The sequence below is a fragment of the Pipistrellus kuhlii genome, unplaced genomic scaffold, assembly GCF_014108245.1.
Source record: "Pipistrellus kuhlii isolate mPipKuh1 unplaced genomic scaffold, mPipKuh1.p scaffold_m20_p_62, whole genome shotgun sequence".
NCBI classification, from domain to species: Eukaryota; Metazoa; Chordata; class Mammalia; order Chiroptera; family Vespertilionidae; genus Pipistrellus; species Pipistrellus kuhlii.
In genome coordinates this window covers 985,673-1,003,990 of record NW_023425565.1, presented here as the reverse complement: position 1 = coordinate 1,003,990, position 18,318 = coordinate 985,673, and the positions used below count along the sequence as shown (strand labels likewise).

Here is an 18,318-nt window from a genome sequence, read left to right as displayed (position 1 = left end):
AGACCAGTCGGCAAACAGCTGGGCAGGCCGGAGTGCTCTCCCCATGGACGGCTGTATCTGTCCCAGGACACGGAGGAGGGGAACGCTCTCCGGCTGCACCCGGCCACTTCCCGTCACGCGGCATCTGGGCCAGCTGCCTGCCTGCATGTGTTGGTGCGGATCAGAGACGGGCTCCGGATGCCAGTGGGCCAGGCCTGAGTGGCGGTCCCCTGGGGGCAAGACAGGCTGTGCTCACTCAGGTGTTGTCTCCATGCCAACAGGATGCCTGTTCCCAGAAAGCGACCTGTGGCCTCTCCTCATGCAGCCAGGGACCCATCCCCTGTGGATGGCGGAGCATGTGTGCCCTGGGCCAGGGGCACCCTGACGCTGCTCCGGGCTGCCCTCACCTCCCACTACCTCCTCCCTGGCCCTGCCAGGAGAAAGATCTGGAGCCTCAGCTCTGTGAGACAGAGAAAGGCCCCGCACAGACTGCAGCTCCCTGCGGGCCCTCCACTCTGCATGGGCTGACCTGCAAGGCTGCTGTGGAAAGGACAGACACAACTTTGGGCCAGATCATCTCTCAGATCAAGTACTGGGGAGCCCGGGCTGAGTCGCAAGGACCCTCAGAGCCCTGCAGTAAACCCATGTGGGGAGGTGCTGAGAAAGCCCGCCAAAAGCCGCGCCACCCTGTCAGCTCCATGGCTGGGCCACCCCGGAAAAGGGTCTGATGCCTTCAGTCAAGGCTGCAGCCTGAGGGACATGCGCAGCCACCCCCATACATCCTAAGCTTGTCTAAGGACCTTCTTGGAGGATGCTTTACTGTCAGAGCCATTTAAAACCTACTTTGCCTGGCAACCCTTCTACTTCACAGGTGCCCTCAACTCCAAGGATCATTTTTCCCAGGACAGACGCAAGTCATAGGATCTGCAAAACGGAGCAATGCTCTCTAGGTGCAAAGTGACAAACCTGTTAATCTGTTCAGAGCCCTGATCTAAAACAGGCAGCAGGGCCAACAGACACTGAGACAGCCGGGCCAAGCCTTGTGGCTCCCTGCACTGTCTCCTCCCCAAGCGTCCACACTGCAGACCTTGTCAGTGACAGGACCAACGGGAGCCAGCAGCGCAGACCAGCCACACTGCACGCAGCAGGCTGTCTGGACCGCGATCTGGCCCTCGCCATGCTGCACATCTCCAAGGCGGCGGGAGGAGACTGGTACCCTGGCAAGTGGGGGTCTCAGGTGGTCTCTCTGAAACTCGGGCTTTTCAGCTAGAAAATGGGAATAACACTATTTGCTCTGCTACCTCACAACACAGCAAATGCGAACAACAAACCGCTCGGAAACTCCGACATGAGGAACTAGCAAGCTCAGAGTTCCGAACTGTAATTGAGAAGCTGGTGTTATTAATACAGGTCTTGCCCATGAACTTAAGACTCCATAAATGAAACCACTTACCCCACAATGAACATAGTTCTCCCCCAAAAACTCTTTCATGACATTTTTGCCAAAGTCCACTATGTTTTGTAGGTGCTGGAATACTTCTTCCGAGGCCTGCAACAGAGAAGCACAGGGAGGCCTTACCGAGGTGGCGGTGGCAGATGGAGGGCACACAGGGCGCCGTCTGCCCTCCCGAAAGGAGACGCGGTCCAGGCCGCGGAGGAGGGAGCCTCGCCACAGCCACCACCAGACCCACCGGAGCTTCTGTCCTCTCAGCTCCCAGGCCCACCTCTGCCTTCCACCCAGGGCCCCACGTGACCCACTCCTGGGCCAGGAACACCGGTGATTCCACCAGCGCTCGTGCACCGCTTCCGAGGAACGGGACTTTGAAAATCTCTCCTGTCCAAAAATCACTAGGTACGTATTTACATTTTATTCTTCAGCCTCTAAATAGAGAATAAAACATTTTCTCCCAAGTCAGATGTTCGTAAGGAGCCAGTAAGCTATAAGCTTTGGGTGAGACAGAAATCAGCCCTGAGGAGCCCTGGCCGAGGCGGGAACTCCGCAGGGTCCGTCCAGGTCTAAGGAAAGAGAGAGCTGTCCTCCAGGGCAGTCCAGGCGGTGCTGACACAGGGCTTGAGCTCCAGGGAAGGTTTGGGCGGGGCTGCCATCTGCGCTGCAGCATCGCAGACCCAGCGGGCATCCCAGGGCACGGGCAGTGTGACGCGAGAGAATGAAGCCCAACAGAAAGGCCCAGAGCCCACGCAGTGGCTCCAGCCACTTGCCCAGGGCTCCTGACAAAAAGCTCCTCTTGTTGACAGCACGACCACAGCATTCCCCGGTAACGCCCCTGGCACAATAAGTAAACGCAAACTGACAATGCCCCCAGAAATGGGGACAGGAAAAGCTGACCGGAGAGTGGGCCTGGACGTAGCAGGTGCTGAGTGGAGAAGGGGGCTGGAGGCAGCCGCCCAGATGGCTCTGGCCTCCACTTGGATTCCACAGAAATGTAACGGCCATGCTGCCCAATCCCCACTCCCTGCCCCCACCCCGCCGTCCCCCCTGGGAGAGCCGTGCCCACAGCTCTGCCTTCGCTTTGGAGCAGGGCTCACACCAGCTCCTTCGCCTCCCTCCCGACCCCCGGGCCACAAAGAGGAGGGGCTCTGAGGCTCCCGTACTGAGCCCTGCACCCACCGAGATTTGGATGAAAACCACAGTGACACCCCTCTCCAGGTCACTGCCTCCCAGAGGTCAGCGGGGTTGCAGAGCAGCAACAGCTCAGAGGGTGTCCACAGTCCTGGGCGTGGGCGACTCAGCAAATAGAAACAAGGCTTCACTGAGCTGCCTGTTGGGACCTGCAATGCTGCCTACCTGCCGGCATCCCAGACTTCATGTTCAGAGATGGGGGAACGCAAAGCTAAGACCTGGCCCTCAGGGTCCCCACCAGCCACAGGGCTCCCTGACTTGAACAGGCGACTTCTAGCTCAGCATCCAGGGACTCCCACAGCGACCCCACCAAGCACCGGGACCTGCAGGAATCAGACCCACCACGTTCTGATGGAATGCTGTGTCACAGTTAAGTTCTGTAATGAGCACTCAGACTTCCCCATCAGAAATAAAATCAAAGTGTCCCTAAGTCATTGTTTCAATGTCTGGGTAGCAAACTCAACAGACCTTACCTTCTTCCTACTGGGAGGAAACTTCAGAAAGCGCAGGACCACACAACGCTGTTGGAAAAGAAAGCAAAGGGTGATTAGTGCGCCTGCACACTGGGGGGCGGGTGAGCAGGAGGGGCTGGGCAGCGTGGGGGTGTCCTCAGCAGTTTGGAGGTTGCAGCCTCAGAGGCAGCCCCCTGGCCGGAACACCCAGTGCCCACACCAGAGGACACACTGGGGCCACAGGGCAACAGGAAAACCTGTGCCTTCCAGCCCAGCCAGCCCCTCAGGAGTATATCTTAAGGAAATAATAATGCACAGATTTTACTGCTCATAGAAAAGTATTGCTAATTCTAAATAAAATGGAAACGATTTCAATGTTACCAGCCCACCCTAGGGAGCTATAGTGTCCTCCTGAGGGCCAGTCCCCAACACCACATTCAGGGGTGCAGCTGTTCTGCAAGGCCAGCACGGCTGCCTGTGGGGGCCGGGCTGTGGGGGCTGTGGGGGCCGGGCTGTGGGGGCTGTGGGGGCCGGGCTGTGGGGCCGGGCTGTGGGGGCCGGGCTGTGGGAGCCGGGCTGTGGGGGCCGGGCTGTGGGAGCCGGGCTGTGGGGGCCGGGCTGTGGGGGCCGGGCTGTGGGGGCCGGGCTGTGGGGGCTGTGGGGGCTGGGCTGTGGGGCTGGGCTGTGGGGCCGGGCTGTGGGGCCGGGCTGTGGGGGCCGGGCTGTGGGGGCCGGGCTGTGGGGGCTGTGGGGGCTGGGCTGTGGGGCCGGGCTGTGGGGGCCGGGCTGTGGGGGCTGTGGGGGCTGGGCTGTGGAGCCGGGCTGTGGGAGCCGGGCTGTGGGAGCCGGGCTGTGGGGCTGAGCTGTGGGGCCGGGCTGTGGGGGCTGGGCTGTGGGGGGCTGGGCTGTGGAGTCGGGCTGTGGGGGCCGGGCTGTGGGAGCTGTGGGGGCTGTGAGGCCGGGCTGGCCCAGTGGCCACAGGTCATGCCAAGAGGCCAGCTGTGGAGCCAGCAGCGTCTGTTCAGATGGGCAGCAGAGAAAGGTGAGAAACCCACCTCGCCGGCCTCGTTGGCAGAAAGACACCTGGTGCCAGGGCTGCCATGGCGGAAGGCAGGCTGCCTCGGCTGACCTCAGGGAGATGCCCGGGGGAGAGGGCACTGCTGTCCCCCGTGAGCGCCAGGGCTGCCACTGCCCCAGGTCTGACCAGCTGGGAAGGAAACTTGGGAACGCAGGTGTCTGAGACGTGCCTTCTCAATGCCTAGGACCCGATGCCAAGGAAGTGGAGAGAGGGGTGAGATCAGGAAGACAGCCCGGGCCGGACAGCTCTGCCCGCAGCAGGACAGGGAGCGAGGCACACTCACTCACACCTGGGCACCCAGATGAAAACCTGATCTCAAAAAGCTAAAAAAGTCACTGAGTGCAGAAATGACACATATAAACAACCTCAAAGTGTACAGAATTCAGGGTACAACTTGTTACTTATCAAAGCAGCAGGAAGCTTCCCGTGCTGCGAGGGTCCCAGGACGAGGGGTGTGGGGAGGAGTGGGCCTGGCAAAGGTGCCTCAGATCCACTCTGAGAGCATCAAGTCATCGAAACATCAGGAAGCCCAGCAAAGTCAGGCTCGGGATAGCTCTAAAAGCACAGCCTCACAAGTGCCTGGCAGCGCGGCCCGGGCCCTGGCCGCCAGAGGCCCTGACGGCGGAGATGTGCGTGAAGGGTGCTCTACACAGTGAGGCTGCAAGGCTGAGTGAAAAGGCAGAAACAAAGAATTCCTTCTTAAAAGTATTTTTTTTATTGATATCTTTTTAGAGAGAGAGAAAAATCAATGAGAATCATCGCTCAGCTACCTCCTGCACTCCCCCTACACTGCCCTGACTGGGAATCAAACCAGGAACTCTTGGTTCATGGGTCGATGCTCACTGAGCCACACTGGGCAGGCCAAGGTCTTACATACCCAATAAGACCGTATAATGGAGGGAGTGCACCAGAGTGTTAAGAAAAATTATTTTTCAGTGTGGAAATACTGGGTGCTTTCATGCACAGGGCGGGGGGAGGGGGAGCCTCAGCCCGGCTGTGCCCTCTCTCAGTCCAGGACCCCTGCTCCTTACCTCCCGCCCGCAGCGGAGGCACCAGCCCTGAGCCTGGCTTCTGGCCGAGCGGCGCTCCCCCTGTGCGTGTCATAGCAACTGGTCTTTACGCTGTTCAGTCAATTTGCATGCTAGGATTTTATTATATAGAATTTTCTGAAACTGAGGAGGAAGCAATAGTTGATATTGAACACAAATAAAAGACCATAAAAACCAATATATTAAAAAGGAGAGCCAAAACCGGTTTGGCTCAGTGGATAGAGTGTCGGCCTGTGGATTGAAGGGTCCCAGGTTCAATTCTGGTCAAGGGCATGTTCTTTGGTTGCGGGCACATCCTCAGTAGGGGGTGTGCAAGAGGTGACTGATCGATGATTCTCTCTCATTGATGTTTCTGGCTCTCTATCCCTCTCTCTAAAACTCAATTAAAAAAATAAAATTATATATATATATATATATATATATATATATATATATCAATATAAAAGGAGACCTGCCCACCTGAAGCCAGATAGAGTGAAGCTGTGGGTGGAATTAAAGGGTTAGGCCCCAGGCAAACAGCCAGGGGAGGCTGGCGTGTCTGCGGGCACCCTCACCGTGTCTCAGGTGCAGCCTCGCTGTCGCAGGACAGCCTGGCCTCCTGCTGACCCCAGGAGGCACAGACCAGGCAGCGTTACGGGAGGGAGGCTGACACCGCGACAGAGGATGGCCCCTCGAGGCGCTGCCCTGGGTGTCCGATGGCTAATGCTTCTCAGTGAGGCTGCCTTTTGCAGTTGCCCTGCCAGCCCCAACCTGAGTGGCCTCTCAGAGCATCGGTGACAACACCTGGCCAGGCCAACGCCTGCGGTGACCCAAGTAACACACCACAGGACCCACAGTGGGGCTGGGAGACGGGGCAGGACATGGTGCTGGGTGGCAGCCTCAGACAAAACAGAGATGAGACATCTCGCCGAGGGGTGCCCATCGAGGCCAGAAGGAGAACCTGCTCCTTCCAAGGCTGGCAGCCCCGTCTGGACCCACCACTACTGCCCAGCTGACGAGGCGCAGCTAGACCGTGCGGGGGGTGGGGGGAGAGGGACAGTGGATTACACATCCACGTGACAGGCAGGGGAGGGCACTTGGGCTGAAACGGAGGGGACTCGATGGTCCCTGAAGGGATGGCCGGGGTGACAGCCAGAAAACCAGAACGATTTGGACTAACAAACACGGTATGGGTGCCAGAGAGTCTTGGAGGAGCTATAGGGCCCACACGAGCGCTATGGAGCAGGGGCACAAATGCACGCGTGTGCAGGTGCGGCAGCCGAAGAACCTTCCCCCCCTAACGGTCCCCGGGGCCACTGCTCCTGAGTGCTGACTGCGGAGCAGGCTGGGAGCCACACCACCTCGGGAGACCAGGCCCAGCTGGGCAGACTCGATGCTAGGAAAGCAGGGCTCAGTGTTTGCCAAGGCCAGGGCTGGAGACCACCAAAGGAAACACGATGGGGAAATAACTAATCCTAATCATTCAACTACAGTGCAAACAGATGGGAGCCACATGCAGAGTCTCCAAAGAGTTCTTACCAAGAAAAAAGTCACATCTACTATATCAACCTGTATGGATAGAATTAAAAATCTCAAATACAGAATCAGTTACTTATTTAAAAAAAAAATCTAGAGGCAACAAAAGGTTAAGACTCTTTCAACTAGATTCAGGAAAAAATGAAAGAAGGGAGTGGCCCAGGAATTGGGAAAAGTCATTAAAAAACAAAACAATAGAACAGAACAATTCTTATTTGCTTCCGACACATACATTAAGTATGACCTACAAACCAGAAATCCTAAAATGCAAGACAGGAAGGGCGCAGTCAGACGGCCCGGCAACAGGAACTTCCAACACCAGAGGGCATCACCGGTCCCCCCAACCCCCCCCCCCCCCCCCCCCCGCCGGAATTTCAGGAAGGCTGCAAAACCTGAAAGATCAGACATGACAGCTTCCTACATGCTCTGACAAACGGCCTTTGTTGGCAGGTCTTTCATTTTGCTCTGTCACAGCAGCCCAGTGTGAGGAAGGGAGGGGGCCGCTGTCTGCCCTGCGCCCTGGAGGTGAGGGCGGTGGCTCAAGGCCTGGGGCAGCTCTCTGCCTGGCCTGCCCCGGCTGACTCCCACCCTTGGCGACACTTAGGAGATCAGATTATAAACCAGACTACGGTGACCTTCACAGGACAGGACACCGAGCCAAACCAATGAGACAAAGGTGAAGAAGGGTAAGTGCAGGTGTGAGAGCCACACAGACAGAAATCCCAGCAGCACACAAGGGCAGCCTGGGCTTCACTACCCACAGCTCAGACTGAGCAGAAGTGTGGCCCGGTCACCAGGACAAGTGACAGCGCCCTCTCGGCCCACAAGGAAACGCCGTTGCCCAAGACCTTGCATGAGGAGAGGGCCTGGACCTCCAGGCCCCCACTGGGACACAGTGCCAAGCTGTGGGCCAACGGGGCTGGCACCAGGGCCAAGGGTCAAGGGGCAGGGGCTGGGAAAGGGTTAAACTGCATGGCTGGACCCAAGGGTGCTGAGCACCAGGTTGAGTGACAGACACAGGATGCCTGAAGGGGCCACAGCAATCTGCCAGGGAACTGGTCTGCCATGAGGGCCTCACACTGTCCTCTCTTCACGCTTGGCACTGAGACCTGCCTGTGCCACGGCCTCCTGTGGCCTGCACTCAGCTCTTCCCTCTCCAGGCCCCATTTCACAAGCCCCGTGTCCTCACAGCTCCGAGCCCTGGCAGGCTGTGTGTCTTTCGCCTCATGTTCCTTCAGTGCAGACGCCAGGCTGCAGGACTGGCTGCCTGGAGGCACGCAGTGTTCTGAGCTGGCGAGGAGAGAACAGGCTGCTCACTTCACAGGGACCTTTCGATCAGAAGTAAACGATGCCCTCGCCAAGAACGGGACTGTCTCCTCATCCAGAGACAAGTGGGGCCTGGCCACTGGGGCTCAGGGGCTGAGTGTCGACCTATAGCCTGGGAGGTCTCGGTTCGACTCCCAGTCAAGGAACACACCCGGGGTGTGGGCTCGATCCCCAGTGTGGGACGTGCAGAAGGTAGCTGATCAATGATTCTCTCTCATCGTTGATGATTCTAGTTCTCCCTCTCGGAAAGCAATAAAAGTACATGAAAAACAAAAAGTGCGGAAGGCAGCTCTCTTCCTTGGAATGATTAGGGGGTCTGGGGAGTCCACCCACAGGTGAGGGAATCCTGTGCTCAGGTGTCCATCTTCTCTCCCACTTGCACACACCCTCTCCTCAGGGACAGCACAAACCTGAAAGCACAGGCTGCCTTCCAGGACTCTTCCCACCACCACCACACACACACACACACACACACACACACACACACACACACCACACACCCGGTCCTCAAGCCCAGGCAAAGCACAAAGGCTTCTTCACTCCCTTTACTCAGTGCCCTCACTTGGTAGGAACACTTTCTTACAAGACTACTTACAAAGATCATCTTCAAGTTCAAAGGATAGCTACTTAGCCAGGCAGGCATGAGCACATGGGAGCAAATTTAGACTTAAAATACAGAATGAACAGCACAGGTCCAGGGCAGCCTGATGACTGAGTTTAAAAGGGAAAAAGAAACAAAAACCCACCACCCCAACAACAGGCATGCAACAAGGTGCTGGGGGAGGGCAACCACCCTGGAGGGGAGCAAGCTCTTGTCAGGGGGCGCGAAGGTGCGTGAGCGCTGATGCCTCTGAGCCTCCAGCTTGAAGGTAGCTGGTGTAATCTAGTCCCTAAATGATGCGTAGAATTGACCAGTAGCCCATCTTAGCCCAGGACTTTCTATTTCTCGAAGGTGATTAATTTTGTGGGCGTAGTTTATAGTATTCCAAGTCTGGAACTTGCTCCTTTGTCCAACAGTATTTTTGAAACTCAGTACATTAGCCCCCCACTAAAAAAAGCCCAGCTTTATCCAAGATGAAGATACACTACCCAGTCTTACTAAGGAATTGGAAGATGAGTGTTTCGTGAGAGGCTTTTGCATCACCACAGTAACCCAACGACAAAAGGAGCTCATGCTGAAATACCCCATGCTTTGCCTGACCTTGAAACAGAACGGGGCCCAGCTGACTGCACAGAGAACAGCTTCAGGTGAGCCTGGCCCATTGTTAATTCATCTAAAGATCTTGAGCAAAGCGTGTAGTCCCAGTTCTTACGTTTCCAGATTGTGGCAGTACATAGGGGTGTCGGGGTGACTGCAACTTTCCCTACAGCTGACCCGGCGCACCCAGTATGGAATGGCAGAGCCAGGCACCATCCCAGAGGAGCTCGTGGGCTGGGTCAGGTATCTTAGCCTCACTTGCCAGGTGTAACCTGTCCAGCTCCTGCTCCCTCATCTTTCTAGCAATTACACAAAGGGGGTTCTGTTACTACCGTAGTTCCCTTTGCAAATGCAGAAATGGAGACTGGGCCGGGCCGTGGTAGAACTGGGATTCTGCCCGTTCTGTGTGACTCCAACTCGCATGCTCTTGACCCTTCCCCCAGCCGCTGCATTCCTGCCGCTGGGGTCAGCCGGCAGCCGGTCAGGGAGACCTGGGCCTTCGCACAAGTCCACAGCCTCTCTTCCTGGAGCCACCTCCCTGGGAGCTCTCGCAGCACTTTCTGAAGAGCGAACGGGCAGTGCTCCGCGGTGAGCAGCAGCAGAGCAGCAGCTCGGGCGTCTCAGAGCCTGCGCGCCCGCCCCGCCGCCCCGCGCGGGAGGCCCAAGCCTCCGGGGTCTTCTCCCCCCCGCGCAGCTCACCCTCTGCCCACAGCGCCAGAGCCCGGGAGGCCCCGGGGAACTGGCCAGGGGATGGCGACCCTGGAGCCACAGGGAACTCACCGGGAGAGGGCTGACACTGCGGGGACGCGGAAGCGACCCGGAGGGGTGCTGGGGGACGCGGAACTGACCGGGGTGACAGGGGAAGGGTCTGGGAGGAGCGGACCCGCCCGCACCGCGGGGTGCTGGGGGAAGGAAACGGTCGGGCAAGGTGAGGGTCCCAGACGCGCCGACGTCGGTCGCTCACCTGCGCGTGGGCCACAACCAGGCTCTTGTTGCCCTCGCCGTGGTACCCCCATTCATTCTCGTCCATCTTCCCCTCGTCCATCCCCCAGAGCGGCCCTGGCGCCTTGCAGGGCCGCGAGCCGGGGGCCGGCAGTCCTCCTGGGCACGAGCCGCGCCGTCGGAAGAGGCGGAGAACGAGAAGGGAGAGGAGCAGGAGGAGGAGCGCCTGTCAGCCGCCGCCTGCGCCGGACCGGCCACCCCGATTCAAGGGCGCGAGCGCCGGAAGCCACGCCCCCGGCGGCCATGGCGGAGCCGGGCAACTCCGGGCTCCTGCCTGCTTCCCCTCCATTGGCCACTGCGGCGGAAGGGCCAGCGACCATCTTAAGTACTGGCACAGCGACTCACCTTGGAACCGCGCCAGGAAACACCGGAAGTGACATTTACGCCTGGGCGCCGGAAGCAGTGTTGCAGCGCGCCGGGGGCGGGGCCCATGAGCCGGGGGGGCGGGGTCCGCGGGCAGGAAGCAGGGGCTGCAGCGCGCCGGGGGCGGGGCCCGGATTGGGGGGCCGGAAGCCGGAGCACAGGCTCCCGGGAAGGTGGAGGATTCAGATTTTACCTGTAACCCCCAGTGGTTACAGGACCGTTCTCTGTTCTCCATTGATCGGTAGTTGTTGCCAATCGCACCTGGATGCCTGTCGCTCTGTAGTGCTCTTGAAGTGTGTGGCCTGTCTGCTTTTGTCTCCTAAAGATCTGCAGATAGCCGAAACCGGTTTGACTCAGTGGATGGAGCGTCGGCCTACGGACTGAAGGGTCCCGGGTTCGATTCCGGTCAAGGGCATGTGCCTTGGTTGCCCGCACATCCCCAGTGTGGGGTGTGCAAGAGGCAGCTGATCAATGTTTCTCTCTCATCAATGTTTCTAACTCTCTCTCTCCCTTCCTCTCTGTACAAAATCAATAAAATATATTTTAAAAAAAACTGTTTAAAAAAAAAAAGATCTTCAGATAATTGGTGTAATCTATTCCCTAAATGTTGCCTAGCATTGACCAGTGAGCCCATCTTAGCCCAGTTCTTTCTATTTCTGGAAGGTGATTAATTTTGTGGGCATAGTTTATAGTATTCCTCTGTTAGCCTTTTGATGTCCATGGGATCTGTGGTGATATCCCCTTTTATCTCTTACTAGAACCCGGTCACGAAATTTGTGCACGCAGGGGGGTGTCCCTCAGCCCAGCCTGCACCCTCTCCAATCTGGGACCCCTCATGGTATGTCTGACTGATTGGGCTAAACGGGCAGTCAGACATCCCACTCACAATCCAGGACTGCTGGCTCCCAACTGCTTGCCTGCCTGCCCTCCTGATTGCCCCTAATCGCTTCTGCCTGCCAGCCTGATCACTCCGTAACCATGACCCTGCCAGCCTGATTGATGCTAAACTGCTCCCCTGCTAGCCTGTTTGTCCCTAACTGCCCTCCTCTGCAAGCCTGGTCATTTCTAACTACCCTCCCCTGCAGGACTGGACCCCCCAACTGCCCTCCCCTGCTGGCCATCTTGTGGTGGCCATCTGGTGTCCACGTGGGGGCAGCCATCTTGTATATTGGAGTGATGGTCAATCTGCATAATACTCTTTTATTACCCTGTATCCCCCAAAATAAGACCGTGACTTATATTAATTTTTGTGCCCAAAGATGCGCTAGGCCTTATTTTCAGGGGATGTCTTATTTTTCCATGAAGAAGAATACAGTACACATTTATTGTTAAATGAAAATAAAGGAAATTTATTACCTGTATACGGTACGGTAGTATGGTAGTTGTCAACACAAACCAGACAAACTGTGAATCCTACAGTATCAAGAATTTACTCATTTATTCAATGACAATCATGTCATCATCTTCTGGAACATCATCATAACAATCCAATTCCTGAATTTCCTGGTGAATTTCTTGTGACTCCATTTCTTTCATAATCAGTGGACCAAATCTCTCATTTTTAGCCTGGGGAGGGCTTATTTTCAGGGAGATGCCTTATATTTCACTCAGAAGGAAACCTGTAAGTAGGTCTCATTTTTGGAGGATGTCTTATTTTTGGGGTAACACATTAGATTGGATACAGGCCTGGTGCATGGGTGGGAGCCAACTGGTTTGCCCTGAAAGGTAGGGGTGTGTCAGGGTGGGGGTTCCCTTGGGGTGTGGGGCAGCATGGGTGAGGGGCCTGTGGTGGTTTGGAGGCCGGCCATGTCCCCTGGCGAAACAAGCGGAGACCCTGGTATCTGGGAATTATTTTATCTTCTACAATTGAAACTTTGGTTCTTACTCATTATGTCAAATTTGTCTTCCATTCTTTTTAGCCATCTTATGATAATTTCTCTGAATTCTTTCTCCAATAGGTTGCTTGCCACTAATACATTTACATCCTTTTCTGGTGATGCCTGCTAGACAGCAGTGACCTAAACAAGGGAGTTGGGGGTTTTGAGGGGCAGGCTACATGATCAGCCAGAAGCACCCAAGCCAAGAAGGGGTTGGGGCCAGGGGCAACACATGGAAGTGGTCCAGTGGATAAGGCCATGGGGCCCTGTGAATGCGGATGGGGGTCTTGAGAGGAGGCAAAAGCCTGACCTTCCCAAGGTCCAGACTGGATGCCAGCAAGAAGGTCCCTTGTCCTCAAAGAAGGACGTTCCCATGAATGGGGCAGTAAGCTGGCGCTCAGGGCATGGCGACCAGTAAGTACCTCAGGAGGGGCGGGTCAGTGCCCCCAGAGTGGAAAGTGATTTTCAGGGACTTGACACAGCTCTCTCCCCGATGTCAAAGCCCATAGACAGGGCTGTGGGGATGGCAGGACACTCCGTTGTGAGATGCCCCAAGGTGGTGTCGATGGGGGCCTTGGAAGCTCATGGCGGCCCACGACTGTTCCGAAAGGGGGGGCTGGTCTCCCCCAGCTTGTGGACCTGGGCCCTGGGTGGGAGGCAATCTGTGAGCAGAAGGCCATCTGCAGTTGGGGCTTTGAGGCACCGAACACCACTTCCAGAGGTGGGGCGGTAGGCCTCTGTGTGTGAGGAGTAGAGCAGACTGGCCAGTGATGCTCGCTCTATATCCAGTCTTTTGTTCTCCTCCACCTCTTTTGTTTGAGATCTATTTCCTTGTCTCGGCATTTTTGCTGCTTCCCAGAGTTGGTAGGATGGCTTTGTGTGTTTGGTGTCCTTTATGGCCCAGTGGGTCAGCCTCCTCAGTTACCTGAGGTAGACACTCTTGGTGCTCCCCTTTGTGGACTTCGTGCATGGCCTTGTTGTAGTTAAGTCTTTATTGTTGTTGGTATCCCTGGGAGGAATTGACCTACTGGCCAATTAGATGTGGGTATCGGCTGTGTCTACTGTGGGATACCTTCTGTGTTGGAGACAGTCTTATAGGATCAGACTTGTAAAATTGCAGAAGCCTCTGTGCTCAGCTTGGATGGGGCGGAGTCTCAGGGCTGAGCTGACAGTCTTGGCTTCCCGTCAACCCTGCCCTTGTGCGAGAGCCTGAGTTTCTGCCTGACCTCTGCCTTCTGTGGCTCTCCTGAGTTTCCGCCTGACTGTCCCAGATTCCCCTTGCAAGAGCGTGGGTGCTGAAGGGGCTCACCCAGAATTGGGATGGGTCTCTGTAGTCTGAAGCTTCTGACTCCTTCCACTATGGACAGGCAGTGGCAACCTACACCGTCAGACCTCAGCGCTTACTCACTGGAGCGCGACTGTAGACCCTGCCCGCTGCGGCTCCCAGCTCCCCCAGCCTCACAGTCTCTGAATCTCTGGGTGCCTTTCTCTATAGGCCAGGCTCCACCCATATGAGCCTGGGTCCACAGGGTTTCGGCCGGGATTGCGGTTCAGTACAGTCGGAAAGGGTTCATTGCAATCAGGAATTCCTTTCTCCTCCTGCCATCCAGGCATTCGGCTGCACTTCCTCTCTGTGCCTGAGTGTCTCCCTACCTGAGCGCTTTGCGCCTCCCAAGCCAATCCGTGAGCCTCTCTCCTTCTTTCTAGTTTAAATTTCCACTCTGCGAGCTTTCCTGTGTTTTTGGAAGTTCGTTTTGATTTTAGTTGTTGTTTTTGAAGTTGTTGTGCACTCCTTACTAGTAAATCAAGGGGAAGATAAACAAGATTTTCCCCCCCATTAATTCATTACCTTAAGGAAATATCAAAAGGAACTTTTTGGATCTAAATCACAAATATTGAGAAAGGCATCTCTCCAAGAAGCAAGGATAACAATCATAAATTATACTGACAATTATTGCAGATATGTGAGACCCAGAAACTATTTGTTTTTATGTTAGAAATCAATGGGATAGGACTAGATACTGAAGCAAATACCAAACTGCTTATAATTGTTCTTCCAGTTTTTTGTAAATTTATTTTCATATTGCTTGAAAGTCTTGGAATTATGCTTCACAGTTAATTCTCTTCTCTCTCTCTTTTTCTCTCTCTCTATCTTTTTGTCTCTCTCTGTGTGTTATTCTTTTAAAATATTTTTTATTTTTAAATAAATCTTTATTGTTCATATTATTACAAATGTTCCTCATTTTTCCCTTCCATTGCTCCCCTCCACCAGGTTCCCATCCCACCCTCTGCCCTTTCCCCACCCCCCATTATCCTCATCCATAGGTGCACACTTTATATTCAGTCTCTTCCCGCACCCCCACTCCCCTTTCCCCCGAGAATTGTCATTCCACTCCCCTTCCATACCTCTGATTCTATTATATTCACCACTTAATATTGTTCATCAGATTTTTTAATTCCCTTGGTTTTTTTTATTCACTTGTTAATAGTTACATAATTGTTGTTCATAATTTTTATCTTTATTTTCTTCCTCTTCCTAAACATCCCACTTTAGCAACTCATATATTAATAATTCTGCTTTGGCGGTGATGAACTCCTTTAGCTTTTGTTTGTTTGTTTGTTTGTTTGTGAGGCTCTTTATTTGACCTTTGATTCTGAGTGATAGCTTTGCTGGGTAGAATATTTTTGGCTTTAGGTTCTTGAGATTCATCACCTTGAATATTTCTTGCCATTTCTGTTGAGAAATGAGCTGACAATCGTATGTGTGCTTCTTTATAGGTAATTGCCTGCTTTTCTCTTGCTGCTTTTAATATTCTCTCTGTGTCTTTTGCTCTTGGAATTTTAATTATGATGTGTCTTGGTGTGGTCCTCTTTGGATTCTTTTTGTTTGGGGTTCTGTGCACTCCCTGGAGTTGTAAATCTAAATCTTTCACCAGGTGGGCAATTTTTTCTGTCACTATTTCTTCCAATATGTTTTTGGTATCTTGCTCTCTCTCTTCTGGGATCCCCATAATTGTGATGTTGGTTCGCTTGAAGTTGTCCCAGAGGTTTCTTACATTATCTTCAACTTTCTGGATTCTTTTGTCTTGCTTCTGCAGAGGAGTGTCTTCTGGCTCTTTGAGTTCCAAATATTTGACTTGATTCTTGCGATCTTCCATTCTGTTTTTAGGACTCTGTATAATATTTTTTATTTTAGACAATGAATTCTTTATTTCTAGTTGATCCCTTTTCATATCCTCATAGGTCTAGTTTATTTTATCAGCCTTTTCTAGGAAATGCTTGAAAAACTTTATAACCATGGTTTTGAACTCTATATCCAGCCGCTTGTTGTCCTCCACCTCCCACCCCCACCCCCCGGTTTGTGATCTGTTTCCTTGTGTCGGCATTTTCGCAGCTTCTTTGTGTTGGTAGGGTAGCTTTGTGTGCTATGTTGTCCTATATGGTTCAGTGGGTCACCCTCCCAATTACCTGAGGAGGACACTCTTGGTGCACTCCATGTGGACTGTGTGTACAGCCTTATTGTAGGTAAGTCTTGATTGTTGTTGGTATCACTGGGGGGAACTGACCTCCAGGCCAATTCGCTGTGAGGATCAGCTGTGTCTATGCCGGGAGACTGCCTTATTTGACTAGACTTGGAAAATTGCAAAAGCCTCTGTGCTCAGCTTGCATGGGGCAGAGTTTCAGAGTGGATCCTACAGCCCCGCCCTATGAGGTTCCTGAGTCTCAGTGTACCTCAGTGTCTTTGGTACTCGCTGCAAGCACCTCTGAGAGAAAGGTGCCCTCAAGTTTTGCCCGCTACCAGACAGTCTACTCTCTCCCCCAATGAGACCAGAACTGGGGTTCAGTGCAGATGAAAGTGGGGTTGGAAGTGGGGTCCAGTGCAGTCCAGAGCTTTTGTCTCCTTCCTGCTAGAGCAATCCAGCGACACAGTCAACAGTCTGTCCTCTCTGCGCAACATGTGCATCTCCGGGGCTCTGCCTTTCGCCGCTCCCCTGAGTTTCCACCTTACAGCCCAGATTCCCTCTGTATGAGCCTGGGTCCCCAGGGTCTCTCCCAGAACTGGGGTTCAGTGCAGTCGGAACTGGAGTTCAGCACAGTCCAGAGCTTTTATCTCCTTCCCGCCAGGGAATGCCAGCCAGGCACTCAGCCATCCCCTCCTCTCCAGCTCCAGCTCCATTCTCTTTCCACACACACACCGTGTCTCTGTACCTTAGGCTTTTACAGCTCCTCTGATTTTCCTTCTGATTTTCTCTTCTAGTTGTAGAATTTCCAATCAGTCAACTTTCCCGTAGTTCTGGATAATGTCCATTTTATATTTTAGTTGTATATTTTGAAATTGTTGTGCCGGCTGCAGTTAGGCATTTACCTATGCCACCATCTTGGGTTTGCTGATCCTCAAGTTCTCTCTCTGTTATTCTTGAAAAATACTGTCTCCCTATTACTATTTTCCCTCACACACCAAAAAGGAGAAAAGTGTACAGTCAACATTATCTTTTTGTGACTTTAATAAACAAAAACAAACAAACAAATGATTGGACATTTTTTTAATTAGGACTCTGTATAATACTTTTTATTTCAGAAAATATATTCTTTACTTCTAGTAGATCCCTTTTCATACCCTCATAGGTCTAGTTTATTTTATTGGCCTTCCTAGGAAAATCTTGAAAAACCTTAAAATCGTGATTTTCAACTATAGAATAGCTTGTTGTCCTCCATCTTGGTTTCTCTGATCCTCAAGTTTTCTCTCTGTTATACTTGAAAAATACTGTCTCTCTATTACTATTTTCACACACACACCTAAAAGGAGTAAAGTGTACAGTCAACATTGTCATTTTATGACTTTAATAAACAAACAAACAAACAAACAAACAGACATGTTTTTCATTAGACAAATTCTGGTTCTAGAAATTTATCTTAAGAATTTAATTATCTAGATGGCAGGCATGGGGCTAGGTGCTGGATATTCCACTATGGACAAGATGGACATCATTGCTTCCCTTCCCCTCATGGAGTTTGTAGACCAGGACCAGAAAGAGCTCCTCAAAGCAAGCAGACAGGACAAAATAACCACAAACTGATTAATGCTGCAAGGAATCAGTAATCTGTAATAGAGAGTCATGGGTGGTGGGATGAAAGGGCAACATCTTAGACTCGATGGTCAGGGAGGTTTGCTCAGAGAGATATTTAAACTGAGTCAGTCAGCTGAGAGCACCTGACACTCAGTGAGTTGGGAAAAGAGATTTGCAAAGAGAAGGAAGAACATCTGCAAAGGCACAGAAGAGTGCATCAAGGACTGAAAGGAGGTGTTTGTGAGTGAAGTTGTGAGAGGCACTAGTTGAGGTTGGGAGGGCTACCGGGCACAACAAGCCAGTGAGTCATTCTGTTTTATGTGGGTTTTTTTTAAGTTAATAAACTTTTATTTATTTAAGGAATTTCACATGTTCTAAGTTCTTCCACTGCCTTAGTTCCTCTTGAGTTTGTGTCTTAATCAATCATCTTACTCCCTTTTTTTTTTGCTCAATCCTGATGTCATTTCAACCAGTCCACAATCCTTTTAGCTGACCTTCTTTGATCTACACTTGAATATGGACATGCTTCAAAAACTGCACCTATAATCGTTGGGAGCTAATTTCCTCAGGTAATTTACTTTAGGGTCGTAGTTCAGGTCTGAATAGTATCTGCCTGGTTTTTTAATTTCAGACACCCACTAAACATGAATAAGTGCAAATCTTCACTCCTAAGCTATCACTCTCTAGAATAGTACAGATCTTCAGGATATACAAAAATACCTAAGATTAAAAAAATTAAAAAGATTATTAAGTCTGTTGCAGTTTTAGA

General features: G+C 52.8%; 1 protein-coding gene across 3 annotated transcripts in view; it reads right to left on the bottom strand.

Moving 5' to 3' along the window:
- The window catches only part of IPPK (inositol-pentakisphosphate 2-kinase), a 66,412-nt gene extending 55,924 nt beyond the window's left edge, over positions 1 to 10,488 (bottom strand). For 2 of the 3 annotated variants that reach the window (XM_036420107.2, XM_045575050.1), the window contains exons 1-3: positions 10,203 to 10,481; positions 3,094 to 3,141; positions 1,433 to 1,528 (exon numbers count right to left, since the gene is read on the bottom strand). In XM_036420107.2, the coding sequence (XP_036276000.1) occupies positions 1,433 to 1,528; positions 3,094 to 3,141; positions 10,203 to 10,283 (225 nt within the window). In that variant the 5' untranslated portion in view covers positions 10,284 to 10,481. Of the gene's footprint in view, positions 1 to 1,432; positions 1,529 to 3,093; positions 3,142 to 10,202 lie in introns of all 3 variants that reach the window. The other variant, XM_036420108.2, reaches the window with a different exon arrangement.
- Between the last annotated feature and the right edge of the window lie 7,830 nt (positions 10,489 to 18,318).